Source organism: Micropterus dolomieu, linkage group LG18 (assembly GCF_021292245.1).
Source record: "Micropterus dolomieu isolate WLL.071019.BEF.003 ecotype Adirondacks linkage group LG18, ASM2129224v1, whole genome shotgun sequence".
NCBI lineage: Eukaryota > Metazoa > Chordata > Actinopteri > Centrarchiformes > Centrarchidae > Micropterus > Micropterus dolomieu.
This window is the reverse complement of record NC_060167.1, coordinates 33900041-33919031: the sequence shown is the minus strand read 5'-3', so window position 1 is coordinate 33919031 and position 18991 is coordinate 33900041. Positions and strand designations below refer to the sequence as shown.

Here is an 18991-nt window from a genome sequence, read left to right as displayed (position 1 = left end):
CTTGATTGGGAGCCAGTGAAGGTGGATAAGGGTTGGGGTAATGCGCTGCCAGGTCTTGGTGCGGGTGAGGACACTGACAGCGGAGTTTTGGACATACTGGAGCCTGTCCAGGGTTTTCCTGGGAACCTCATATAGGACTCCATTGCAGTAGTCCAAATGAGAAGTTATAAAAGCATGTACCGTAAAACTTTGAATAACAGCCCGTGCTTTTATTTGCTAAAATCACTGAATTGACCCTGCCTATATTTGTGTGTCCATATGGGACAGGCCTTTAATTCCTTTTGCACAAAACTGAAACTACTATGAAACTGTTTATTTATTTCAAACAGAATAATACTTGTATAAAAATTATCAAATAATATCAAATACACATCATTCATTTGATCTAGCTCCGACAGACAGCTTATGCGCTTTTATTTTGAAGTAGCATCACGACAACAACATGGTGCAGGCTGAGAGAAGTTAGCAGACAGAGAGCGATGGACTTCACATGACAGGATTCATAACTTGGATGACCTTTTATGAAAAGCTGTTTTGATTCTTTTGATCAGTGGACCCTTACAGACTAAAGGAATATAAATAATCAAGAAAGGACACATTCGGGCTTAACGAGCGCTTCAAAGGTAACGTCAGTCATCACTTTTTTTTCACTCTTGTACTAGGTAAATCTAAGAATTAGACTTTGGGGCTTGTTGTTTCCCTTAAATGAACTTAACTATTGAATTGCGGACTATCTAACCGATCTAACGATGTGTAGCATGTTCATACGGACATATTGACCATAGATTTAAACATTAACATTTGTATTAACGATCTAAGCAGCTTAGAAGCAGCTAAAGCAGGCAACCCATGTCATGATCCTGTCTGTGTGTCTTGTTTGGGAGTCTGAGTTTAGTTCCATGTCCTTAGTTCATGTTTTGGTAATCATTCCTGGTCCTTGTTTTGTGATTTGGTCTCCTCTGTACTCTGTGTTCTAGTTCTGTGTTCTCATTTAGGTTCTGGTTCTTTGTAACTTGTGTGTGTTTCTGTCAGAGGCAGATTTGGAGATGGATTTTATATGAAGTTGGAAAGAGGGTGGGTCCAGGAGGATGCCAAGGTTGCGGACCTCAGAGGATGGGCAGATGGAGCACCCATCAACATCCAGGATGAGGTCTGCAACCTTCTGGAGCAGCGCCTTGAGAGCCACAACAATGAGTTCTGTTTTTTTCTTGTTTAGTTTTAGTAGGTTAGTTGGTAGGTTGGATTTGCTAATGGTGACTAATTGCTTCCTTTGTGAGAGGTAAGACTGAAACCAGGAAAGAGCAGGGCCAGTGAAACAAAGTTCATGGGATAGGCGGTCAAGGAGAATGGTATGGGAGATTGTGTTGAAGGCTGCAGAGAGGTCAAGGAGGATGAGTATGCTGGAGTCAGCAGCGGTGAGTAGATTGTTTGTTCTATGGTGAGGTCTGAATCCCGACTGAAGGGGTTCATAGAGATAATGGTTGGACATATGCTGGTGGAGATCAGGCCAGTAGTTGTTGGCATCCTCCGGATCCAAGCCTGGTCTCTTGAGGATAAGGCTGACAATGCCGTTTTGAAGTAGGAGGGAACTACGGCAGATTCCAAGGAGCAATTGATGACCATGATGGGACAGAGGACAGGCAGACATGCTCTGCCCGGGACTGTAGGCATTGGGTCGAGGAAGCAGGTGGAAGCCTTGGCTTTGGTGACCAGCATGGTCACAAGAAGGACTTTCACTGGTGTGAAGGAGGAGAGGCAGAGCTGAGGCAGGTGAGTAGTGGAGGGAGCATTGTCCTGTGGTGTTTGAAGGTGAGGGGGCAGACAACATGAGTTTCTGGTGGATGAGATCAATTTTGGAACTTTGAGCAACAGTCAGGGTCACCTGGGGGTTGGTGGGGGGTCGATGGGGTGGAGTAATGGTGAGTGATGTTTAAGAACAGCATTCTGTGGTGCTTTTGCTGGTTGCCAATAAGGGTGGAGTAATAATGTATCTTGGCTTCGGAAAGGGCTTCCTTGTATAGCTCATGTGGTCTTTGTAGGCCTCCAGTTGGACGGTGAGGCCAGTTCTTTCCAGTTGACAACCAGAGGCCTTCATGGAGCGGACTTAGGTCATGTGCCAAGGAGCTGAACAGGTGAAGGAGACAAAACCGGTTTGAAGGTGTGCAAGAGAATCAAGGCTGAGAGACAGAGCAGTGTTGTAGTGGGCTGCCAGGGCATCTGCTGTGGTTAGGGTTTTTTGGAGGGTGACTAATAGATTTGTTAAAGCAGGCTAATCGATTTGTTTCTAAGTGTAATAGTAAAGAGGACAGCACGACTATCAGAGATCGCAAGGTCTAGGCACTGCAGGTGGAGGGGTGTGGTGCCACTGGAGCACACCAAAGGTCCAATGTGTGACCTATGGTGTGAGTGGGACCTTGGACATGCTGTGCTAAGTTGAAACATTCCTGTAGAGATAAAAATTCAGTGGCCAGAGTGCAGATGCCAAATAGATATTAAAGTCACAGAGGGGGAGTGTGGAAGGAGACCTGGAGCAGACAGAGGTGAGTAGCTCAGATAGACATGAAGGTGGTGGAGGCTTTAGGGGGACGGTAGATAAGGACAGATTGAAGTGGAGCCAACCCAGTTAGACTGAAAGCAAGGCATTCCATAGAGGTGGCATTGGTTACTGGAAGCTCTTTGACCAGGAAATTCTTTCAGTGTATTACAGCCAGCCCACCACCACGGCCCTTGAAGTGAGGCTTCTGGATGTACGCGTAGCCTGGTGGGGTGGTTTGTTTCAGTGCAATATAATGCTCTTGATTTTGCCTAGGTTTCAGTTAAGCAGAGAAAGTCTATTTTCTGTAATGATTTCATAGATGAGAAGTGCTTTATTGTTAATGTAGAGGGCATTTTGCAGCATAAATGAAGCTGTATTGTTTGTGAGTGGTGTGCAGGAGGGGGTGGGAGGAGTGACACTGCCAACACACACTAGAGGTCTCAAGTTACCAGACTGCACATGTGGTTTTTTTGTGATGACGTCGACGCAGTGGGGTGGAGCGTCGATAAGACAGTATAGTGGGGATAATGTGATTGTAGCCCTTTGCACATAACGAGAAAGTGTCTGCAATGCAAGCTGAAACAACATAGCAGATGAGGTTGAGAAGCTATAGTGATGAATACTATCATACCATCACTACTACAGTGATGCACCGTAGGCGCTAGTCGGGCGGTTCCTCAACGCTACCAGCTGATTGGCGGAGACAGTGAGTATGTGTACTGATAATACAGTAGTTATGGCGGAAGAAGGGCCAGTTGGGAGTTTGGAGTGAGAATCCACTGATGTTTGGAGGGATAATCATCAGAAATCCAGTGAAGTGAAGACACCTGTATTTCGCTAGCTGTAGCCGGGAGGCTGGGAGCTAGCAGGTGGAAGCTATCAGGTGTTCGACAGTAAGTACACAGGCTGACAACAGCACAGAGTTCTCAGTCAAGTGTTCAAGCATGGGATAGAAAGGTGTTGGAATTTGAGCTAGAGTCTAAGTTAAGTCTCTTGTGGTTATTACGATTGTTGTATCACCTGCTGCATTCAGTCCAGGTTGCTAATAAAACTGCATGGCTATAAGGAATTCTGTAACTGTAACCAGTTTTTCATTTACAGAGCACAGCCATGTAATGTGCAATGCGATTACTGACAGCTTATTAAATCCTGTAAGTCAACACACTCCAGAGACTCTTAAACCCAGTGTAACGTTAACTAAATAAAAGTGTGACGTTGCACAATCAACAATAAACCTGTAACCTGTTTTTAACTTACAGAGCACAACCATGTAGCCTAATGTACAATGTATCTACAGTTAATGACAGCTTATAAACTACTGTAAGTTAATAAACCCTGTTGACTCTCAAACCCAATGTAATTTATAACTAAATAAAACTGTAAAGTTACATGGTCAACAATAAAGCTGTAACCTGTTTTTAACTTACAGAGCACAACCTGTGCAATGCAGTTAATGACAGCTTATAAACTACTGTAAGTCAACACATCCTCCAGACTCTCAAATCAATAAACTGTAACCTGTTTTTAACTTACAGAGCACAACCATAATGTGCAATGCAATCACTGACAGCTTAAACTACAGTAAATCAACACACCACCAGACTCTCAAACCAGTGTAACGTTATAACTAAATAAAACTGTAAGGTTACATAATCAACAATAAACGTGTAATCTCTTTTCAGCCAGCGGCAATAATTAAGGTGATGGCAGCCAGCGGGACGTAAATAATTACGTTTATCGACCACCACAAGTTTGGCACCTAAACAAACGCTCGTTCATCTTTTCATAACGAACGACAGTCGGAGTAAACCTCACGTAGGTCGTAGCTGAAGCAAGAAGTAAGCTAACATTAGATGGCCAATGCTGAGCTAAACATGTTTACTCACCACAGGTTACTAACCTATTTGCGTTCAGCGCGTCTTTGTTTGGGTCTTGTTTTATGAAGTTTTAAAGCCAAAGTTTATGATAAATGGCTCAGCAACTGCCGGTGTTTGTTGTCCTCTCTCACGTGCGGCCGCGCGCAGCAGATGCTACGTGTTACGTAGGCAGGTTATAGGTAACGGAGAGAGGGGAATAACGGCAAGCTCATCAGACGTTTCCTAAAAATAAACGTTGATCACGAGTCCCGCTCCTCGATTCCGAGTCGAGTCTGAAGTCTTTTGAGGACGAGTCTCAAGTCGAGTCTGAAGTCACTGTGTGTGCGACTTAAGTCGCACTCGAGTCCGAGTCTCTAACTCAAGTCCCCATCTCTGATTAACATTACTTTCAAGCTTACCTCTAAGTTATATTTTTGTTTGTTCTTCTCTATTTGTTTATGTACTCTATCAACTAAAACATGCTGCTAAAACTGCTGTCAGTTTCCATCTGCAGCAACTTTCAAAGAAAATATTTCATTAAACAGAAATACATTCTTTGAAAAACGTGTCCTTGTCCACATATACCTGAGTGCTGACTGCACATGTATACATCAACTTTTGCAGATACCGAATGCAGTATACACTCTAAAAACAGTATGGGACCCACATGCTTCTGTAGGCCGACTTGTTCACACATGCAGTTGGTGTTTACCATCTGCACCTAACCATGTGCAATTTTGAGCTGAAGACAATGCATAGATGATGAAAATCTACGTCATCTACACAATGCAATGCAGAAGTCAAGTTTGAGGTTAAAGTAGACTGTGTACATTTGTCCTTGTCCATTCTGGAGAATCAGTTTTGGCCAAACTTCCTCAGATCATAAGCTTCTTAACCAGGCACATATCAGTTTTCTTTGTCACACAACTGCGCAGGAAGTGAATAGGCTTGGCTAACACCTAATCCATCCATCTCATTATTGTCAGACACAAATACAGTGGCTAGAAATAGTGTACAGAGAAAAGAAAGAGTCTGGAGACCCGCGGTCACAAATTAAATCAGGGGATCTGCATCAATAACTTGCTTATGCTAATGTAAAACAGAGCTGTGACTGCTAATGCAAAGCGCTGATTTACCTTAAGTTCTAACTCTGTGACAGTTCCGGTCTTACCTTTCAATTTTTTATCGAGGCTTCGTGTTCTGCATCTCCCCCTTGATCCTACAGAATTATCGTCACCCTAAACCCAAATAGCAGCCACTATCATTCTGCCTTGTGGTCCAACTCTGTCATTTACTCATCCTATTTCCAACATGGTTATGATTAATAATACTCTACCAGTAATCCGAGTGCCCTTCTTCCCCTCCATCCCCTCCCTCTTCTTCCATGGGATCCAGATGATTGTGTGATGTCGTGGCATGAGACAATGGGATCCAGATGGGTGATCGATGGAGGATGGACAATGTTCATAAGCGGCAAGGCACTGTGGTTTAGAGTTACAGACATAAGGTCCCATATGGCTGCAAGGGTGATAAATGGGACTTTACTGGCAGGAAGACTAACTTGTTTCCGCTCTGACACAGATACAGAACAACACGCTGCATACAGCACATGCAGAGCCTGACCATCCTACACACTCACTACGCACATTGCGTATGTCTTGTTTGCTTGCCAGACTTTGTGCATGACCAATGTTTGAGTGAAATAGGAACTACTGGATATATTACATTTATAAACGCTGATAGGCAACAGTGTTTATAAACTGCAGCTCGGACAAGATAACCACATCGCACATGAACGTGCATTCATGCATGCACAAAATAAACCTTCCATTCCATTCCAGCAGCAACCTCTATGCAGACGAGTTCAGACAATGTATCTGTATCTCAGGCAAGGTTTAATTACAACTCTGAATTAATGCAAGATGGAACGCAATGGATGGAACGCAATGGATTGACAGGGACTATTGACCAATAAAATGTTAATAGGTGGGCAGACTGGGCAATTTGGATGCACATATCTCAGTAAATAATAACAATCATGTATCCTAGCAAGTACTGTTAGCTATAATTTATAGGGGCAATGCTTAAGTTTGTCACTAGAGTAGATGTTGGATCATCAGCGAGTACAAGCACAGACTCCAGCCAGTCAGCCACTACAAGCACAGTTGATCCCAATCCAGCCTCAGCCAGTACTTTCACAGACCCAGTACAGACATATTTAGCGGGTCACACAGACCCAGGTGAAATACAGGCAGCCTCAGCCAGAACAAGCACAGCCAGAGATGTACAGCCAGCACCAAAATGGAACAGCTGCTGTTCCACCAAATGACCCAGTAGATTGCCCCCACCCCCCAGTCTTAACAGGCTTTATGAGGACTGAGTTTGTGCATACAGGTCCATTCAAACCAGCACATTTTTCTTACCCTAAAAAAAAGTCTAGAAGAGGTTTCCATTAGGGCTCCATGAAGTTCAGGACCGACTGAGCACATGCATACTTGTTAATGCATGAATCCATTTGTACACATATGCAGGCGTAGTCTCAGGCAGAGTAAACCGCATATAAGCGCCACTGTCAAAATGATGGGTTCCTGGAGGTCACAGTGGAGGCAGAGATTGGATGTGATGGGAAAATATAAGGGAGGAAACACAGCCAGGACATAAGAATGATGGCAAGGAGGATGCCAGGTACGTTTACAGTTCTGGTTTGAACACCATGAAGAGTCTTGAAAGTCATGTGATTGGCAGGCAAAGAGATACCATCATCTAAATCATCATCTGGAAGAGATCAACAGAGCGCCCAGTCATGCTCAAACAATGCACTTGCAAAAAGAATTCACCACAAATCAATAACTGTTAACAGCCTAAATGTCATTTCTCGACTTCTTCACCATATACCATCGCTTCAGTCTCATCCTTGTCTTATGTTTCTCCCTGACCCTGATCCTCATTGTTCTCCATAAAAGCACATCAGAGCCCTGCTGTCTCTGGAGTGTTGGCCTGGCTGCTATTTGGTACTGTATGGCATGGCTGCAGAGTCATATGCTGAGCAGATGTGGTTTGTGAGGAATCACTGGGTGGCTCCACATACTTTCTGATGATTACAGCTGACTGTGGACTTTTGTTTCCATTTATAATGAATCTGTCTGATTTGTATGTCATATAAACTACACACAAACACAGCAAAAGCATGTTGTGTATTTGCCATCAGAGAGATTAGAGTTATACATCTAGTTTGACAGCTACTCCAAAACCCTACAGCACTTTCATGTGAAAGTTTACTTCTGCTTTCTGCAGCAAATAAAGGTTCAATCCACTCCACAATATCTTATTTTGCTTGAAAAGACTTTCCTTGAATCTTTCCCTGAGGCTACAATGATTCAGTCCCCTGAAGCGGATTCTTAGTAGTAACCATTGCTATTTAAGCAGAGAAGATGGAGGTGGCCAGCACACGGGGGACATCTTGGCAACTTCCTCTTCTCCCAACCAGCCATAGTTTAACCTTATTTGAACTGTTAATTTACCATTGGTTATTTTGAGTAGTAAGGGGCCGGCAATTCTGTTACAAGGTACATGGTAGATTTATTTGTCACAATACAACAGGTTATAGAGGGAAATTGTGTTTGTAACTCCCTTCTGCTACGTAGCAGACAATATATATTCATATAAAAGCAATTATAAAAATTAAACTATATTCACTGGAGCAGTGCTGAGGATGAGTTTGAGTTTAAAAGTCTGATAGCTTGGGGGGAAAGCTGCTCTACAGTCTGTTTTTGCGGCAGCAGAAACTACTATATCTCTTCCCAGAAGACAGCAGGGTGAACAGGCTGTGGCTGGGGTGTTGCTTGTTGTTGGTTTTCTTTTGTTTATTTGATAGGTTAGTGCTGACTTCCAGTTAGAAGTGTTTTGTGTGTTATTTTGGCCCTGAAGTGCAATTTAGTTCATCACCATACCATCACCTTCCCTTTATAGTAAGTTTGGTTCTTGTGGCTCCTTGGGACTTGGGGAAGATGGTGGTTCATGTCATGTTATGTCTAGGCCCCTAGACTGGGCATAACATGAATTGGGGGCTCGTTTGGTCCAGTTCATTGTGGAATTGTTTTCCACATTGTGGTAAGTCAGTAAATAGTTGTATTCTGATTGGCACTTTTTTCTTTGTTGTGTTGGGGAAATCAACATGGAATTTTCATTTAATGATTTTATGACCAGGCATTCCTGGGAAAATATTGAAAAATGCAACAAAGCTATTGCTATTAGTGGCCAATTGTTATGTTGCAGCGTGCCGTACGGTGCCCGAAAAGCAGAGCTAAGATGCTTTATGCTTTATGTGATAAGTTGGTGGTGAAAGGTATGCTTTCTACTACTGCTGCAGCTACGGATGAGGTTGAAGGAGACGCATCAGAGATAGAGCCGAAATTGGCAGAGGCGGCGGACGTTCGAGGTGTGGGACCTGACCCTGTCTCTGTTCCTTTTACTGAACTTCAGAAAGCTGGAACACTGTCTCCACCCCTCAGTCGGTATCATTGTTAATCGAAGCACTGTCTCTCTGTCTACTGGGTTTGACATAAGCAAGCACATAGTATTGGTCCCTCCGTTTTGTGAGTCCGAGGTTGACTCTAATTTCAGTGCTTTTGTAGGCGTCCCTGCTGCATTAAATTGGTCTAGGGAGTTTTAGTCACTTTTGTTACAATGTAAGCTTGTGGGGAAAGCCCAAGAAGCCTGTGCCTGTTTTCCAGTTGAACAGAGCCTTGACTTCCAGATGTTAAAGAAAACTGTGTTGCAAGCTTATGAACTTGTGCCTGAAGCCTATCAGCAAAGATTCAGGAATAGTGAGAAAAACAGCCAACCTAATTCACACTACACGATTTTAAGCCCACTTTGCCAGTTGGTGAGCTCGGCGACCGTCAGGCTGTGGTCAGGGGTAAATCAGTCGATCTGTGGTTGCCATTGTGATTGAACTACTCAACAATGCATTAAAACGGCTCCCTCATGCATTGCTGACACATCGCAGGCGCCAGCCAGATATCTAGCATGCCAAATATCTGGAGGAGTTGGCTGAGTCGACATCCACATCCAGCCAATGAGAGCAGGCAGCTACTTTTTATCCGCAAAACACTTTTTACTCACCTCCATCAATCCCTGCTACCTGCGTGTGCTAATCCATTCTTTCACCCATATTCTTTGTCTTTATAATTGCTATCTTTATAATAACAAACAACAGCTGTTTTGTGTGTAGGTTTGTGTTATTTTATTATTGTGTTGTTTATTATTGTGTTTTCTTAAAAAATGTGGTTTGGAGACCTGCGCTGGGTGACACAGCTGCTGTCAGCTCGTGTAGTGTGTGAACGCCACAACTACATCGAGACTCCCGTCACAAAACGGCAAGTTGTGTAGTCTGAACAGCAAAAAGTCATGTAGTCTGCACGAGCCTTAACACTGCAAGAAGTCTTGGAGCTCATTAGGAAGCTTAAGGCTTTAGCCCATATCACCTTGTGATGTACTCTTGTCGAATATGTAAAAAGCCAGTTAGATCTCAGATCAGGAGACTTCACTGTCATCTTCACACTCTACATTCCCTATCTGACGGACAGGACTACTCAATATTTTGCAGCCAAATGGCTGTGTGCATTTATACATCGTTTCCTATTCTATTCTAAGCATCTTGCAAGACACCATTCCTCTGGGGATAGCTCACTAATCATGCCTCCCAGCTGTGAGAAAAAGATGTGTCAGACAACCTTATAAAGGACAGCACAGTAAATATCAGCGACAAGACTCATTTGACACCTGACAAAACATCATATGGTGAGGAGAATGCCAATTGGTGTTCTGCTAATGTGACCTCTGTGAGATGTCTCCTGTCTGATTGAATCTCTTGGAGCCCGTCAGGTTTGTGGTGACAGCAGGTTTATTCCACACCTGAGTTTATGACAAAGGACAATAGTGTAGAATCGTCATCTCATGTGGACAAACCGCACATGCCTTATCTGGAAAGACGGCATCATGTTAAAGTTTGTTAGCTATACTGCAAAGATATACTCTTGTTCTAATATAACATTGAGCGATGTACAAAGAAGTGTAACTCGTCTGCCCTCATGTTTTCATCCGTCCCTTCCCTTATCGTTCTGGTCAGTCTTTTTCTGTTTAGTGTGTGTGTGTGTGTGTGTGTGTGTGTGTGTGCTTGTTTGATTGCCAGATTGTCCGTTTACCAACAGTGGTAACTAGCGCTAAGGCCCAACTCAAGCTACTTGTTAGAAAGAGTTTGTTTATCAAGTCTGTGACCTCGCTGACTGCCTCTGTTTTTCCTTCCCTCTTAGATCCCCACTCCGTTCATGAAGATGCAGCTTGCCTGCCCCGCTCTGTGTTCTTGGAGCTTGGTTTCCCTCAGCCTGCCCGCTCTCTGCCTCAAGCCCACGCACATTCTCAACCTGTCGATAAACTGTTCTTCGTGTGAACTAAGCCGCATTGTGTCCGCTTTTGGATCCTCTCAGCTGCTCCTAACAATAGATAATCCTTATAAAATGTCTAAATTCTTTGAAACTGAGTATTCTCTTGTTAAGCCAACATGATCTTCTTAGGTCACAGAGTGGAAACCATAAATGGTATTGCACAAGAAACACTTGCAGTTGAAATGTTTCAGTATATTTCCATCCTCGAAACACAAAATTGTATCTTTGGTAATGAGAAATTTCAGAACCTATATTTGCAGTTCATATAAGTACAGATTGTAAGATGCATGACTATTGTGATGGATCATTTTGCCAGGCATTAACTGTGCAAAATAAATCCCAATGCTTTACAGATTCAGCTATACTTTGATAATCTAGAAACAGTAAATCCTCTTGGGTCAAAAACAAATATTCATAAAATGGGAGCAGTGTATTTTTCATTGAGACACCTAACCACTGAGAATAATTCAAGCTATAATTCAAGTTTGGTAAACATTCATCTTTGCTTCTATTCCATTCTAATAAAAATATGGCTTTGTAAAACCTTTTCAGCCTTTTTAGATGACATACAAATCCTAGAGAGTCAAGGCACTGACATTAAGAGGAGAAACACATAGTACACGGAACAGTCTGCATTTTTACTGCTGACAGTCTTGCTTGTCATGCGCTGGGTGGATTTACAGAAAGTTTTTCTGCAAATAGGTTCTGCCATATTTGCCCTGTTGATAAAAACAACATCACAAAGAATGTTCATGTAAGATGATCTTGAAAAGAGAGACAGACAGAATTACCAGCAGCATGTTGTGTTGAATGATGTAACGATTCCAGACACTATTTCAAACAAGACTCGTGCTTAAATACCTTGGAATACTTGCATGTAAATTAAAATGTAGGGGTTGACATAATGCATGATGTGAGGGTGTTTCACCATTGGAAGTTAAACTTTTATTTCACATTACTTTTTGTGAAAAACTGTTTATTGTATTTTTTAACAAATAGTGACATAATACAGTCACAACAACTACACACGCACATCCATAAACTAGAACATTAAAGGGTGTAGGCAGACCATTTCTACATTAATTGTTTTGCACATACACACAGCATAAATCTATCTCTTTCCCTCAGCTGTGATATAATTGAAGTGATCAATGAAAGGTTGCCATATTTAAAAAAAAAAAAACATTTTAAGTGAGAATTAATTTTTTTCTTTCATTACAGTTCATGAGGTTTAAATTAGTTGGTGCACTTTTTTGTTTCCAGTTGAGTAAGATCAATCAACGAGCCAATATACCATGTTGCGTTCCAAGCTGATTTTTAGAATTGCCATCAAAGGATCCAAGATAATGGGTCTATGCAAGATTACTGACAGGGTTTGGAAGATATCGTTCCAGTAATATCCTTGGGCAACTCCAGAACATATGACCCAGTGATGCCGGGGAAAATCCGCAGCGATCACATCTATTTTTGGAAATATTTTATCAAGTCTTTGTTTAGACCAATGCAAATAGTGGACTCTTTTAAACTATATGAGGCCATGCCTTGCACATACTGAAAATTAGTGTTAGTGCCAGGGCTATCCTCCACTGTTCCTCTGTAATCTCCTTGACTGGGTCATCCTGCCAAGCTGATTTTAGGTGTTCTGTAGTAGTTGTACGTGTCAGATTCGAGAGTTTGTCATACATCCTTTTTTTATAAGGATCATGCATGGGTATCAAATCCACTGAAGATTGGTCTGGAGAATTGGGACAGAATGAATCATTACGCTTAATACTGTATAATTCCACACCTGCAAATACTTTGGAGAAAAAAAATTCAGACTGCGGTATGTTGTATTTTTCTCTTATCTGCTCAAATGGTGGAAACACCCCATCAATAAATATGTCTATAAAGCTATGGATTTTTTTTTTAAACCAATCACTGAATACGGTATTATTGAATGAGGGTAAAATAAATGGTTTTCAATAAGGGGGCTTCAAAGAAAGCCAGACTGCCACCCAAAAAATTTCCGAACCCGAGAGTGTGAGAAACTACTGGGTTGACTAATGGTTCAGGTTGTACAGTGGGTAAGGCTGGAAATTGGCAAGGCGGGAAGCCCATAGGTCATCAACTTGATATTACTAGCCCAATAATAAAGCTGAATATGTCTCCTGCTGATTTGACTCTGGAGGAAAGCTTTTCTTATTCTAGGTATTATTTTTATTCCAAATAAATCAGAATCTGAATCTTTTATTGCCAGGTATGTGTACATGTACGAGGAATTTGACTCAGTATTGTACATTGCTCACGATGTGCTTACTCATACAAAAATACAAAATCACAATAATAAAAATAAAATAAAAACAAACACAGACTTCAGTGTAGACAACACAAATATACACACTATGAACAAAAACAATAAAGACATATTGACAAATAGTGCTGTGAGCAGAGCACAAAGACAAGAGGAGTATGTACTTGTCGGAGGTGGATATGATATACAGGTACATATACATGCATACATGTACACATGTACAAAGTGCAATGAAGCAAATGCAAAGGATGCTGGAATAAATAAGTATAGGTAGTTTGTGCAGGAGCATTGACTTGAGGTAGGTGGATTTGGAATACAGTATCTACAATATGACAATATAACAGTATGAACAGCACTGAAATAGAGAATGGGGAATAAATAATAAGTGTTAGCCAGTAAACAGGTGGCAGATTAGCGACAGAGTTACTGGGTTATTGCACAGGAATTGTTCCTGACACTGTGAGTCAGAATCAGCTGTTCATCAGAGTGATGGCTTGTGGGAAGAAACTGTTTCTAAGTCTGTTGGTTTTGGCGTACAGTGCTCTGTAGCGCCTACCAGAGGGGAGAAGCTGGAACAGATTGTGTCCGGGGTGAGATGGATCTGCAGGGATGTGTCCTGAATGGAGGGCAGGTTTGCACCGATGATCTTTTCTGCAGTCCTGACTGTCCGTTGTAGTCTGTCCCTGTCCTTTTTGGTGGCAGATCCAAATGGACGTGCAGAGGACAGACTGGATGATGGCTGTGTAAAAGTGAATCAGCATCTCCTTAGGCAGGTTGAGCTTTCTGAGCTGGCGCAGGAAGTACATCCTCTCCTGGGCCTTCTTGATGATGGAAGGCTCATATCCTCTTGACAGATCATGAGTGCAGATGAGGGGTCAATGAGGGGGGGTGACAGCTTGTCAGAGGGGGGAAGGTGACTTTTTGAAGATGGTGTTGGAGCGGGGGAGAGGTGTGACTGTGGGCTTTTCAAACCTACAATAAAAGCCATTCAGTCATCGTCAGCCAGTTGTTGAGTACCAACAACTAGCTTTTCGGCGTAGTTCCTCTTTGCAGCTTTGATCTCCTTAGTCAGAGTGTTCCTGGCCTGGTTGAACAGGACTCTGTTCCTACTTCTGAAGGCCTCCTCCTTGGTCTGACGAAGCTGCCTGAGTGTCGCTGTGAATCAGGATTTAGCTGCAAAATAAATACATTTGTGAAACTTTTTCAAACCCCCCGTAGGCAAGCAGTCCCCTCTGCATGAAACTTCATCATCCCTCCCATAAGACTATAAAAAATAGTGGCAACAATCAGCCACTAGGTGTCGCTTTTGTTGTAAAATCATGAAATTAACTAAAATAATTTACCAGACTACTCTCTTATAATATATTCCAATATCTGTGTTGCTGTCTGCATGTGATTTGCGTCACCCCTGTGGGACTGCAGGTCCGACTTGCATGGCCTCGCAGGTCACTAGGAGCAGCTTGCGCCTGGGGCGTTTGGATTCCGATAACTGCTTGCAGGTCTAGTTAATATTGAGTTTATATCCTGATATTTGTGGGGACGGATTTAGAAGGGTCTGAAACATAAATTAATAACAACAAGACTTTATGGCCTTCACCTCCTCTAACAATCCCATTGCTGCTGAAATAGTCAGACCTTAACCTGTTCATCTGTACAGATGCCATTGTAGATTTTTTTAGTGTTTTATCCACTAAATAAAGTTCGAGCCAAAGTCCAACTTTGACAGGGTTGTAAAAAGGAAATCCCATTCAACCCTGTCAAAGGCCTTTTCTGCGTCCAGAGATATAAATTATTCAGGGTTGGAGTTAGGGTTACATGTATATATAATATGAAATAATCTACTAATGTTGTGAACCATTTGTTTCTTTCTAATAAATCCAGTTTGAGCCTCTTGAATTATCCTTGGGAGTGCCTTTTCTAATCTAATAGCCATTATTTTGGCTAAAATGTTAGTGCAACATTAAGTAAACTTACTGGTCTGTAAGACGAGGGATCAAGTGGATCCTTCCCTTGTTTATGTAGTAGAGAGATTGACGTCGGGAAGAACATAGTAGGAAGTAGGCCCCTTTTTGATGATTCATTAGAGGCTTTAGAAGTAGAGATGCAATTTCTGCAATGAAAGTTTATAAAATTCAGGCTTACATCCATCTGGGCCAGGTGCTTTCAAACTTTGCAAGCTACTTGTTGCTAAAGTAACCACTTCCAGTGTCTCAGGCTCCCCTTATATATATTCATCATCCCGACTATTAGAGTGAATATTCAGGCTGTCAAAGAAATCCTCTAAGTTTCTTGATCGTCAGCATGTGGAAACACCCTTTTTACCATTGGCTCAGAAGCCTCTCGTCTTTCTGGGTACCAAAAAGTACATAGAGCAAGTCCCTGTGCATGTCATGCGCAGAGATGCCCTAGGACAGTATGGTTCAGCAGAAGTTGCTGGATCTCGGTGGCCAGGAAGTCCACTTCCTCTTGAGAGGATAGACTGGCTTCCATTATGTCCAGGAAAACTGGTGGTATGCAGCAGAAATGAAGAGAGTAGCCTCGTCTCTGAATGCTGTGTCTGGTTGCTTGTCTCCGGCTATAGCTGACCTACAAACTCAAGCAGCACATGAAACACAAAATAATTGCATGCTGGACACATAACGGAGGGAGGAGGTCTGGTGGTGTGCATCAGCCGCTACTCCCTCTGCCACCTTTGTTTTGTTTGTTTGTTGTTAAATAAGGCTAAGACTCTCTGTTTTTCAAAAGGAGAAGGCTGACCGGGCCTTGAGCGCACCACAGCCACTGTGACTGTGGCAGACGCATCCCCGGTGTCGACGTCAGCCTCAAACTCACAGCTTTCATGTGAAGCAGCAGCAGGGTAGACACCCTCACCTGCTGCATCAAAGCGCTACCAGCTGCTCGTGGAGGAAACGAAATCAATCAAAGCAGCAAGCGATCTCCCGCTGCACCGAAAGAGACATGGCCTTGGATGTCTCTCTCCGGCTATAGTGGAATAGCCTAGCAGTGCCTACTCGGCTAAAGAGATGTCAGCAGGGCAGCGTCTGTTTATGTTACGCGCTTTCATTGCTGTGAGCTAGAAGCGCCCGTGCGAGTCCTCGTGGACGTGCTTGGAATGCCGAGTTACAGTAGACTGCTGAATTGTCCAGTTTCCACGGTAACAGTTTGTTTCTGGGCGGTCACGTCGTGGAAGCGGACTATTATGGCAGCGTGGACCGGACGGTCAGGCTAGCAGGGTTGTCGCCCAGGCCTCACCCACCCTCTCACTCTATTCTGAACGGGAGAGCGGTGTGGGCCGCAGGGCGAGCCGTTAGCTTAGCATCGATGAACGTGGTGGAGGGCTGGACTCGTCCGGGCGGAACATTGGTCACCTTGGCCGGGTGCAAAGATGAATTTCTAGAAGTGGCGACTTCATCCGTGGAGGCGGTGAATTCAGTGAGCAGTTCGCCGTTTGCTGAAGTCAAAAGGATGCTGAGGCAGTAGGGACACTGCTATTTATACATCACTCACGTATTGGTAGCAACGTCCTGTGAGATAGAACTGTCTGTTACTCTGTCCTGGGTCTGGAAGGTCAGCCATGTGTGGTTGCATGAAAACACAGTAGTCTGGATGTTCAGTCCAGACTACTGTGTACTACGTCAGTCGTCAGATTCTGAACTTTGTTAGAACCCCAAATTGGAAAGATCGGTGTAATCAGACAAAACATTCATCAACATGATCAGATATTTTTATTGAACAGGGCTTTGTTGTTTTCTAACAGGACTTCTGTGTCCACATTACATGCCAAGTCAACAAACATAACACAGATAAGCAAGTGGCTGAAGCAGAGCTGTAGTTAGTGGTGGTGTAATCAGTTAACAATAATAAATAGTGATGGATTACAATTATATTGCACTTTATTTTTGACACCCAAAGGGCTTAGGGGGAAACCAAACAATGCCATTATACAGTATGTACAGTAGGAATGTCTATGTTTAGGGAATGATTTACAGTATATACAGCATGGAAGCGATCAGGCAGCTAAACTTTTCCTGCTCTGGTAGAAAAAGCATGTAGTTGGATTAATTTCATATAGTTATTTTCCAGCGATGTGCTTTGGCTTGTAGTGTAACATATGTAGTTTCATGTAGTTACTCTGGCTCCAGCGCTCTGCTTTGGCTTTGTCGGTTATGTTCGTGAGTCAGCTGATCACTAATTGGCAATAAAAGGTAGCTTCCGGCGTAGAAGCTCTGATCAGCCAGCTAAACCGTTACTGCCCTGGTAGAAAAAACTAATGTAGTTGGATTGTAATTTCATGTAGTTCTTCTACGGCTTTGTTACGTGGACAGAAATGTGCACAAACAGCTGATGAATATTATTGGCAATAAAACAGTAACAGCATGGAAGTTCAGATCAGCAGCTAAAAAAATTCAAATTTTACTGCCCTGGTGGGAGACATGCAGTTCTTTTTACTGCTAATGGTGATACAACAACAAGACCGTGTGCCTATCAAGTGACCAATACTTTCTGAAGTTGCAAACATTTTTTTTTTTTTGTCTCCACACAAATGTGTAATTTGTACTTTCACATGCTAAATGCCCATTAAAAACTTTGCGCCATTTTACCACAAGTTGAAATTATGGCTGTCTGTACTACTTTGTTTGTTGTATTTCAAAAATTAAAAAAAAAAAAAAAAAAAAACATGGACGTTTTGGTAAGATTTGCAGATTGCTTAGCTAATTAAGCAAAGCAAGAAGGTACCTTGATCCTCACCTGACAATGCCTTTGTAAACTTCATGTATTACGTTCTTTATAATGGACAGAAACAGCAAGGCTTACATTGTTCTGTTGTCTGTCAGTGGCCATCCTTGATGCATTAGATGTGATAGCTTTTGAGATGTTCTTGTTAGTCCAGATGAGCCAGCCCTCCCAAGATGTAACAAAAAGTATGATTACAGTACAGTAAAATAATGTGTTACAGGAGTGTGAGACATCATGTAGCACTTCATTTATTGTTGTTGCTGTTTAATGAACTAGTAACAATCATATTCACGATAACATATTGTTTTACTGAATAATTAAGTAAATATAATTTCTTAATATATCTATCAGAAGAAATCAGATTTCTTGACTGGCTACTGTAATGTGATAGAAAATCTCTTTTGTCCTGTCTCAGGCACCAAAGCTATCCTACTCACTTGGATAGGGAAGGGCGAGCGCAATTCGCAACCCTCACCACTAGATGTCACTAAAACTTACACACTTAACCTTTAGCTGAAAATAAAACAGGAGAAAAGAGAAGTTTAAAAGATGCCAAAATATTAATGTCAGATATGGTTTAAACAGAACCCAGAAGCAGACAAAGACGGGTGGCCTTTCACAGAGAGCGAGTGATTCAGCTGGGTGGCAGGCTCGACGATAAGCAGGGAAGGCAGGCAGAGTGTACTCCTCCAGAGAAGCAGGCAGGTATGGGCACAAGGGGAGGCGTCCTCTCCAGACTAAGAAATCCAAAGATGCAAGAACAGAGACAAAATTAACCACAAAATGTAACAGAGAGTACAAGGTAGCAACAAGGCTGGGTGCCAGCTAGAGACCTAAAGACCTACGGTATACAACGTAACAATCCAGCAAAGGCTGAGGAGAACGGCAGGGCTTATGAAGCAGCACAGAAAGACATGATACGAATCAGGTGTGCTAATCAGTCTGCCAGACAGGTGAGTGAGCCAGCCCCATGCTTCCCCACCAGTCACGCCTCCTGCCAACCTGCAAGGGTAGAAACTAGGTAGAGCCACAAGGAAGAGAGAGAGAAAGGCGGAGCGACAGAAAAACCAAAACACACCAGCCAGCCTCATACACTCATACAGAAAGTAACAAAACACATCCA

General features: G+C 42.7%; 1 protein-coding gene and 1 long non-coding RNA gene across 3 annotated transcripts in view; one reads left to right on the top strand and one right to left on the bottom strand.

Moving 5' to 3' along the window:
- Positions 1-1871: 1871 nt before the first annotated feature.
- On the top strand, positions 1872-10924 carry LOC123956497. Its single transcript, XR_006821555.1, has 2 exons — positions 1872-3429; positions 10707-10924. It is a non-coding gene; the product is annotated as an uncharacterized LOC123956497 (long non-coding RNA).
- A 6879-nt stretch (positions 10925-17803) lies between these two features.
- Positions 17804-18991, bottom strand: part of fbxo2 (F-box protein 2) — a 38197-nt gene continuing 37009 nt past the window's right edge. For both annotated transcript variants that reach the window (XM_046075276.1, XM_046075277.1), the window contains exon 5: positions 17804-18605. In XM_046075276.1, coding sequence (XP_045931232.1) covers positions 18435-18605 — 171 coding nt within the window. In that variant the 3' untranslated portion in view covers positions 17804-18434. The remainder of the gene's footprint in view (positions 18606-18991) is intronic.